Below are 10,489 nucleotides of genomic sequence, written 5' to 3'. Positions count from 1 at the left end.
TAACCTTAAGATAAGCATAATGAGCACAGTTTTACTAAGAAAAATGATTAGTACAAGTACACACACAGAACTCGTTCTCTAGCTCTACTAAAAATCCCCTTTATCTTATGACTTGCTGCTGTATCCGATTAAGTGTGAAAAGAATTTCAAACAAAGATCCCTTGAATGAAACAGAAGCAAATCTGTGATTAAATGTAGCCGTTCATATGACTTGTTAGTGAATTTGCTAGTTACATTTCATGAACTTACATTTAATGGAGAAGTAAAACAGTAAGATATTCCAAAATGTTAAGTTTTTTCATCAAGCTAACGGTCGTGTAAAATGATCCACACATTAGGCGCCTTATTTCAATATATATTCATTAGGGAGCTTTATTGTGGCAGTATTAACATATAAAACAATTCATGTTTTCTTTTATAACATACAAACATTCAAAATGTTCACTACACAAAGTTCATAAGGCTTGGTTGTCCCAGAAGAGAGGGAGTCATTACTTAGGGATTTTTTTTCTTATTCTTCTTAAATTAAATCTCCCAGAGTTTCTTTTAGAGACTTAATGACAAAAATAAATAAAAATAAATTATCTGACTGACCGTTAGAACAAAAAATCATTTGACTAACGTCCAAAAACAACAAAGTGACCGTGCAAGAGAATCTGCTACTGTACATGCCCACACAACACTGAAATAACATAATAAACAACAGCTTATTTTTATCTTATACCATGTGATGTCCAATAGTTTTGCATATAGTAGACCTGAGTTCAAATATTTAAAATCTTAAATAAATTCATCAAAAGCAGAATGTGTGTATTGGGTTCAAATAGCGTTGAATTCTGAGTGTAGTCTGTAAAGCATTTAGTTTAATTTCCACTGATAATTAAAGGCAGGTTATTACATTTAAGGTTTGTAAATACTTGACTCATGTCAGGAACTCAGTACTTATACCTCAGATATGACATCAACTGGTGTGTGAACTTAGTGATGTTTTAATCACAGTTTTATGTAAGCACAGGCAACAGAAGTTGTACGCTCGGTCCGTCTATAATATGCTGTAAAACACAGAAACTCAAGTAGCTCAAAACAAGAGCTGAATCTCAAAGGAGTAAAATTCCCCTTTAAACTCATAAAGGCTAAACTGAAAACATGAGCTACAAACTAATCAAATGCTACGGTGTCATGTGGGGCCAAAGATCTGTTTTATCACAGAAAGACCTTTTGTTGTTTGCAATGAGTTTAGGTTGAAAGTGAACATCTTTACAAGTAATGATTTAAAATGAATTCAATTGATTCAGATAATAGCATGCTCCGTTAGCAATGAGGTGCAGGTGTTAGCATTTAGCTTCTGACTAAAAGGATTTACGCACACAGCAAAAGCACAATTAACGAACTAGTCAAATATTTGAGATCTGCTCTTTAAGAGATGGTAAAAAATGTTTTCCAAGCAAACAGCATTTTTGTGCTGAGACACATTTTTTTGGGTTGATTAACTGAGAGGAAGCTAACAGAATAAGCAACCACATGTATTCAGTCTTGTCAATTCAATTGTTAAAATGAAGAAAACCCACACTGCATGACGTGTTTTCTTTTTTTTAAATGAGGTCACAACATTTTAAAATGACCTCCTCTCAGTAAAACAGAGAGAACATGCATTTGTCTACGATGGTCAAGACAGCCAAGCCTAAATCTAGATCGCTTGATATGGACAAGACACGCAGAGGGAAGAAAGAGAGGATTTTTTTTGCCACAACTATAAACACAGTATTTACAGATGAAGGCATGCCGTTTGCATTGAGAGGTCAGAGTGAGATACCCTGGGTTAGCTGTGTGATGATGAAGCACAGAAATAAAGGACCAAAGCCAGAACGCCATTTTTATACAGCTGTGTACATGAAGCCTATACAGAAGAACTTCTATTTCAAATCTACTGGGAATATCTGAAGCATTTTGGTGCATGTGCATAGCGGATGAGCAACAGTTAAATATGAAGACGGGATGATAGTTCACAATGCTATCCCACTTTGTTAGTTATCATGGGATGGTGGTATTATTTAGCAGTGCATTCAGATCAGCTTCACCCACTACAGTGAAACTCAGAGTCTTGATAGTGGTTTGGCCCTTTGCTTGGTTTCAGTAGTGATACTCCGTGAATATGCTGCAATAGGAAAATAAATACTTTGTCCCAAGTTAGCTTGTTTCTGTTGTTACTGCATATTATCTATATGCATAAAGCTTGTTGATGCATAAGGTTCACACAGCTACACAACAACACAGCTGATCATATGAGGCAGAGATATTGTTTGGGTTCAAATGAGAGGGTTTTGATGGTGATGTGCACTGCAGAGGCCTCTGTAGCAGTTGAGATTGTGGAGATATTCTGAAAATAAAAGTATGAGTTCAGCTTTTTAAGAGCCTCAAACAGTGTTGAGAAAGAGATCAAGACTCATGTTGCTACTCCTGTTTTGATCAGCTTAAATGAATAGATAAAGCAGTACAGAGCTTCAGCTATGATGGTCAAACTGCACTGGCTCTCAACAGTAAATACTTTTTAGGTAATATGTTTGGATGCATATGACATGGAGTGTAGTGTTGCTACAATAACACAGACAATCTGCAGCTGTATTTATGTCTAGCTACAGACTTGGTAAAAAGACATAGTGTTTATATATTCAAAATAGCATAATGCAAGACATGTACTGTATGAATGCTAGGCATAAACTATATGCTGTGATTAGATGTGTTTTTCCTTTCTTTTTTTAGACATATAATTGTTATTTTGAACATAAACTGCTAATGCCCTTTCCTGAGAAATGTAATTCAAATCGAACTACATTTCAAACAGAACTTATTTTTTCTTTTTTTTGCATCTGTTTTCATTTGATCTGAAGTAACTCTCATCGCTGTAACTCTCTGTTTCTTCTCCATGCAGAGCCAGGACACTGTTACTGACAGGCACTGTCGGATTGAAACAAAACCACTAGTACAGCCTTTAGTTCCCAAAATTGAAGTTTCTACTTTTAGAGATTTTAAAATAAAACCTTTTCAGTATCTTTGATGGCGCTGCTCCAAATTCCTTCACACAGAAACACCCTTGTGTGTGAACACATCTATGTCTTCAAAACCAGAATCTTATTCTTCAAACATCTTGTTCAAACATCCTCCCCATCTAAAACTCCAGATAACTTGTTAGTGACTTACACCAAAATGATAGAAATGTATGTATTCTGTTTAAGGGTATAAACAGTTGCGGTCATTTAAATTATGCTCAGCATGATGTTCTCTCAGATCTTCTTTAATAATGGCTACAAATCATCTCTAATTTGATTTAGTGATTAAAATACTAAAATGAAATACCTGCCACTGTAGTCCGGCACCAGATTAACACCATCAGTTTTCCAATCATGTGTCACATATGAGCAGTATATTTGGAATACACAAACATTTTCCTCTGGGAATCTTAAGTGTACCATCATCACTTTGAATCTGAGACGATCACAGAGCTGTCCTAACAGTAGCCTCCCATGGACTGAACAAATGACCCCAAATCTCGATTAGACCCACCTTTACTCACACATAACTTTTCATCACAAGCCTACAGGTCACCTTGTCCTTCTTTAGCATTTTTTAAATACTTTTATGTTCAAACTGACTTAAAACACACTGAGGGATGCACTACTACTGACTTAACATGTAGTTCAGAAGACATTTAAAAGTTCAACAAAACACAAGTTTTATCATGACGAACAGAAAGTTTCTCTCCTCTGTTGCCCTCCCACTTCCAAAATGACATCACGTAATCTGAAACAGTTTTAATCTGTGATCTGTGTAAAAGATTTGTGCTATAGCCTCTGTAGGAAAACTCCAGGGAGCTACGGAGGCAACAAATGCTGACAGTACTCTTAAAAAATATCTTAAATTTCTCAACGCCCATCACCCCGATAAACTTTTATAAATGTGTTTGTTTTTTTACTCTTTTGTAAAGTCTTAATTTCAAAATAAACTCAAAGTAGATCCTCTGACTGAAAAATTCCTGAAAGATCTGGATCACATAAAAATGTACAAAATGTTAAAAACAACTTATTTAAGATTGGTTTTATATTCTGAATATTACTCTTTTGTTTTTAAATATATATATAATGTACCTCTGACTGTGGCTTTTGTTGCGTTCAGTGACAAATCAACAATTTCTCTCCCCCGTCCACTCCGTCATGACTGACAGGCTCGGTGACCAATCAGGTGCTCCATTCCGAGGGCGAGAACCAATCAGAATGGTTTGTCATATTTACCAGAGTCATTGCATCAGCTAGTCAGCATCAGGAGTGAACAGACCTTTAAAAACAGTACCAACCATTTGTGTCCTGCATGCTTCTCTGCATCTTTTTATGAGTTTATCTGTCCATGACTTCCCTTATTTTCATTTTCATAAAAGTCTCCCTTTTGCACGTTTGTCTTTGAAAACTTGCAGCATTTCTTGTCCTTTCTTTTCTGTTTATCACTGCCAAAAGTGTCTTAACAAGTGATTGGATCCCAAGATTAAAATGTTAGTTCTCTATTACTCTTTTTTGTTCAATAAACTTAATTATGCTGCCAAAGGGGTGAAACAAATCTACTTGTTTCTGTATTATTCAATTTGGAAACAATGTATTATAAAAGGCATGACAGTACATCTTTATCAGGCCTTTTTTACAAGACAACCTACAGCCCTCATCAAAGATCCATTGCACCTGCTCAAAAAATAGGTCTGAAACAAGTGAAATAATTTCATCCATTTGGCAGACTGGTTCAGTTGTTGTAACTGAATTTAAGATTAAATGACATGTTAAGACAGACATTTGGCCACATGTGTTTCCCCCTGCAGTGACTCCTCTAGCTCCTCAGTCTGACCACAGGTTCTCCATGGCCATGCTGATCCTGCACAGGATCCAGCGCCGGAGCGGGCAGTAGTACTCGTAGTGAAACTGCTCAAACTCCGGCGTCTGGCGGATCTCATGGAGGAACGACACGTCAATGTCAGACTCCAGCAGCAGCAGCAGAGTGGGCACAGTGACAAGCAGCACGCCCATGACAACGGCAACAAAGCGGGCCACGCTCAGCATGCAAGCATTGACTCTCTCATTGGACGACAGTAGGCGCAGGCTGCTGGTCAGGACCCCCCCCATCCGACTCCTGGTAGCCAGACGGGTGCGCTCATAGGCCCGGTCCCGCTCCCTGTCGGCCTCCAGCTGGGCCTGGATGTCGGGGTCTGCATGGAGCTCCCTCAGCATCCGGGCGGGGCTCTGCACCGGGGAGGAGAAGAGCAGGTCCACCCCTCCCTGACTGTCCTCCACTGGGGTGGGCAACATGCTGGCACAAGGGCTGCATGGGGAGGGGAGATATTTGAAGAAAAAACAATGTTATTGTAAGTAGGATTGAACCAGGGCCAAACAAGAAGAATAAGGGAAGTTAAAAAAATTGTGATTTTGGAGCAGGCCTTTTTTTGTTGTTGCAATATCAAAGGTAGGTTTTAAATCGTAAGCGAGACAAGCACACATATACTGTACTGTACATGTTGCTACAGAAATGCCAGAATCAAAACACATTGCGAGGCAAGTCAGGCCAAACATCCGGGATATATAAAGAGATGCCAACCACTTTTGTGCTTTGTTTCAAATTCAAACTTGAGGAATGCAATCTGTTCATAGCTGTGGTGTTTATATGTTGTACACAGCATGTACCTGAAATGCAACATATCTAGTGTGACTCACTGTTTATCTATTAAAAGGGGGTATTTGTATTAACTCTTCCATCTAACTATTTCATTGGAAACAGCTTCCTGCTTTAGCCAAAAACGATGGTTATGGAGGCAGTTAAAAACAATGAGCTGAAAGAGAAGACTCGTATTTCATTATAGCTCTGTTACAAAAATTCTATAGACCTGTAGGCAAGCTCAGAAATGGTCAGTGGTCCGCTGGCGTCATCGTCTTCCTCCACTTCATCTTCAGCTTTGGGCGTGTGAGGTCGGTGATTTGAGGTTTCCATGGAAACACGGGGAGGCTGCAGGTAATTTCTTCTCTCAGTACTTTGCTGCTCTGCGTCTGGCGGAGCAGGTGAGGGTTCGAGAGGAGACAACAGGACAGAGTCCTTCACAGCAACAACAGCTGAGGAGGGAAAAACAAACAGGTCTTACATTACATTTATACAAAAATCAGTTTGGAGATAACTTGCGAATGTAGTCTCCCAACAAGTTTCCCATGAGAAAGCAACATGAAATTACATTCATCACACGAGTCAGACTGAAGAACATTCATACAACTGCTAATGTTTTTATATACATATTTATTTATATATATTTAAGTCTTATTTTATCTTTTATATACATTTATATTTTATATATATTAATTATTGTTTCTAGCAAGAACAGTTAATATTAAAATTGTTATACGCTATTAGTAATACTTTTTCTACGTTGTCCCTCTTCCATTTTCCATACTTTAAACTATTCCAATAATATAAAGCATAAACTACAACTGTTGTTGATAGTTTGCTTTCTTGTGTCTGTTAACAGCATGGAGAAAATATTAAACCGTCACACGTCTTATTTTTTTTCTAAACTAGATCCTTAGCTCAAGCTTTGTAGGATCTAGTTTAGAAAAAAAATAAGACGTGTGACGGTTTAATATTTTTAATGTTATATGATTGTTTATTTCCAATCCTAAATATATCAATATCAAACAAATATGTTCTCAAGTAATATCTATATGTATTTGTATTGGAGCTGTTGACAGCATCTCTACCTTAATCACTTTTTCCAAGTATGAGTAGTTTTTGGCACATCACGTTCATGAATGTGTCACAAACACAAAGCAGTTATTTTGTATGTAACTGGGACAAGGAGCCACTTTCAGAAGTACATTTTTAAGCTGCAGTTGTACACAGTAGCCACAGGATGGCAGTCCTGTATTTGTTATGATAGAGAACCCACATATATCAACCTTAATACTGACATGTTAAATGAAAAATCTATTAACACTCAACCTTGATGAAATCCCGCAAATGTGAGAGGAAATAATACTGTAGGTTCACAGCAACTTGGTTATTTATATAACTGTACTCATCTGCTTGGCTCCGAGAGAGTGCCGCAGCTTTAAGTCATCACATTTGGCAGAGGACATTCACTGTGAGTGTGAGTAATTCAGCTCAGGCTGTGAATTGACTCCATTATACTGCTTTATCTGTTTTGTGCACACACACACACACACACACACACACACACACACACACACACACACACACACACACACACACACACACACACACACACACACACACACACACACACACACACACACACACACACACACACACACACACACACACACACACACACACACACTATTGAAACATCTCAGACTCATGCCACGTTTGTTTGAGCGTCAAGGACAAGCGGACTAATCAGTTACCATGCCAACTGATTCAACAATGAGTTAAGAGAAATCAAAGAAAGACAGAGATGGAGTGAGCGAAAAACTAGATGAGCGAGGGGTGACAGCTACCATGGAAACAGAGTCAGCAAAAAATGCAACAAGTGCATGGACTCAGACCTGAAATAAGAGGAGCAACTCAACACAGAAGTGAGGAAGCTGGTAGTAGTAATTGAACATTGCTTGTTGCTGTTCAAATACATTGTCATTTTAATTATTAATTAAAAAGCAATAACTAAAACAGAATACAATTATAAGAATTCATTAGATACACAACTCCTTTTTGCCAACTGAAACAAAAAGCTGAAACCTCAAAACACAGATGAAAATAATCCTGATCCCTCCATCATCTGCTGCCTGTGCGTGAGGTGTGTGCTGAGAGCCGATCACATGACACTGCGTGAGCGGCAGGCTGCCAGTCAATCAAATGTTCAAACCTACGGGCAATTTGGAGTTGTTTACCTAACATGCATGTCTTTGGACGGTGACTGTGGGCGGAAACAAGGGCAGCCCTTTCAGGTGGGCAGGTTAGAATAATTAGGGGCTTTAAGTTGCCTGTGGTGTGAATGTGAGTGTGTGTCTGTGTCAGCCCTGTGATTGACCCGTACAGGGAGCACCCCGCCTCTGAAGCACCCTGCGACCCTCATGAAGAAGCGTTTAAAGCTTGATGGAATAAAAAACTGAGAGAACAAAGAGGAAACTGTTAAGGTTCACCTCCAGGGGTAAGAAAACCCTATTCAAAATCCCATTGCCCTTTGGACCTACTATGATAACACAAAATACAGAATTGTAACTAACTTTCTGTACAGTTTATGTGTCTCACTTCCTATGTCTAGCCAAGGGCTTTTCTTTTTAAACAATCTTATATTGTTTATTTCATATTTAGGTTTGTTGTGGCCTTAAACTAATACCACACTAGACATGTGAAAAACATCTAGGGGTTTCTGCTAGCTCAGACATGTTATAATTAATTCATAATTAATTAAAAACAGCAGCACAGAAAAAGTCCTGAAGAATGTAGGTTTCATACACAGCAGATATTTCAACAACATTTTAGAGACATTTATTTAAAAGAGGGCGTTCATTTAGAAAACCATGGTAAGATGAAGTTCCCAAACTGCCGTGCTTCGTGCTCTTAAAACACGTTATTGAATTTAGTTAAAAATAATTAATTTTGACGCTCAGAAGATTATTTACGTTTGTATATACATCCCTATGTAAACCTGAGCTCACAAGAATAAACTGTGTTGTTCGAAGGAACACACAACAACAAAGTAACTCTGCTGCTTCTGTTTCACATTTCTAATAGTGTCTGCTTTCTGTCCTGTTAGCTCATATACAGGCCTCTCCTCAGAAGAGGTGATTCACACCACAAGGCGCTAGATTCCTGTGTGGCCAGCGTACACACAGAGTAGAAGTGTTGACAGACCTATTCATCTCGGTCATGCAACCTCATCATCCACACCCAAACACCTCCAAAGTATATTTATCTGTGCAATTGTGCATGGGTGCAAGAATAGCGGCATCCTTTACTCTGTGTTGTTTGTTTGCTCAGCTCTTCTCTTTGTCAGTTTGATTCCTCAACTCATGCAACTGAAGCAACACACAAGACCACTGATACTCAGGAGAGCCTAAATATTTGATTTAACGCTGACGCCTCTTACTAAGAGGGAATAACCTCTTATGTCCTCTGTGTACAGTTTCAGGTGAAACAGGATCCACTGTAAAGCATCACTGCTAAACCATGATGAAGATTCAGTTTCGGGTCAAGGACACTTCAGCAGGATGGAGATACGCCTTCACAATGAGGCCAGTAAGTGAAGGGGCACCCTGTTGTCCTTATCTTTATGTCAACATATTCCTTAAAAATAGTCTAGTTACCAATCTTCTTTATATGAAATGATCACTATTAAATAAAAATTGCATCGAAAAAGTCAGTATTCAGTCATCAAAACACTCTTCTCTGCAAAGGTTCATTAAGTGGACAATTAGGCTTATACCCAGTAACATTTTAAAGGGTTTGTTGGCCCCTGTTGGACCTGTCCACTTTGTTTCATGATAATCAGGCCAGTAGTTTTTCCGTAATGCTACTGACAGAAAGCCATAATGAAACGCTAACATTCTTGATAAGGCTTTAATCTTAAATGTGCCATTCCGTTTGCCTTTGTGAAACTACCCAAAATGTCTAGTTGTTTTTTACAGAAATAATTTTGTAGAAGCTCTCTCTGTGGTGTCCCATTCAAACCTTTCATTCACAAATCTACCATGCAAATATTCCAAACTCCCTCAACCCTTAGGTCTGTTGTTTGATGACAGGTGTGTTTGCTGACTTTTAACACTAAGAGGACTATATGTGGTTACTTCACACACACACACACACACACACACACACACACACACACACACACACACACACACACACGCACGCACGCACGCACGCACGCACGCACGCACGCACGCACACACACACACACACACCCACACACACAAAAGTGGTCTCTTGACAGTCTAAGGTCTATGTTTGACAGATTATAATCGTAGGGAACCAAGCGGTTGCCACAACAAACCTAGCATCCCCTCTACTGGGCTGAACCGGCTCATACAATTACTACAAGTTTTAAAATAGCAGTGTAATCTAGTTTTCACATAATGTATTGAATTAAAAGAAATGTCAATGATACTTCACTGAATGCCAGTGAACTTTACTAAACCACGAGAGAAAAGACGCACTATAATCATCTTGAACGTATCTTGATGAACTTCTGACACATATTTCTGCCTTTGCTTCCCAATCTTACTCTGTTCCAGTGTATTTCTCGGAAGTCCAGTACTTATCCCGGCGATGCGTCCCCCATGTCCCACCAGCCGTACGTATACATCCCGGGCCGTGTGATTGGCTATACGCAGATGCAGGCTCCTTCGTGTTGTAATCTTCACCTGGCACCTCAAGGCCTCAGACACTACTATCGATGAATCTCGTTCGTCCACAGACTCCCCGGGGTGGTAAACTTCAAGAGGTCCGGCCTGTC

The 10,489-nt window shown here is 39.0% G+C and overlaps 1 protein-coding gene across 2 annotated transcripts in view; it reads right to left on the bottom strand.

The window, feature by feature from the left end:
- Nucleotides 1–346: 346 nt before the first annotated feature.
- The window catches only part of frmd3 (FERM domain containing 3), a 53,521-nt gene continuing 43,378 nt past the window's right edge, over nt 347–10,489 (bottom strand). The window contains exons 14-15 of one of the 2 annotated variants that reach the window (XM_034117494.1): nt 5,915–6,137; nt 347–5,355 (exon numbers count right to left, since the gene is read on the bottom strand). In XM_034117494.1, coding sequence (XP_033973385.1) covers nt 4,875–5,355; nt 5,915–6,137 — 704 coding nt within the window. In that variant the 3' untranslated portion in view covers nt 347–4,874. The remainder of the gene's footprint in view (nt 5,356–5,914; nt 6,138–10,489) is intronic. The other variant, XM_034117495.1, reaches the window with a different exon arrangement.

Source organism: Trematomus bernacchii, unplaced genomic scaffold, assembly GCF_902827165.1.
Source record: "Trematomus bernacchii unplaced genomic scaffold, fTreBer1.1, whole genome shotgun sequence".
NCBI classification, from domain to species: domain Eukaryota; kingdom Metazoa; phylum Chordata; class Actinopteri; order Perciformes; family Nototheniidae; genus Trematomus; species Trematomus bernacchii.
This window is presented reverse-complemented; position numbering and strand designations above follow the sequence as displayed.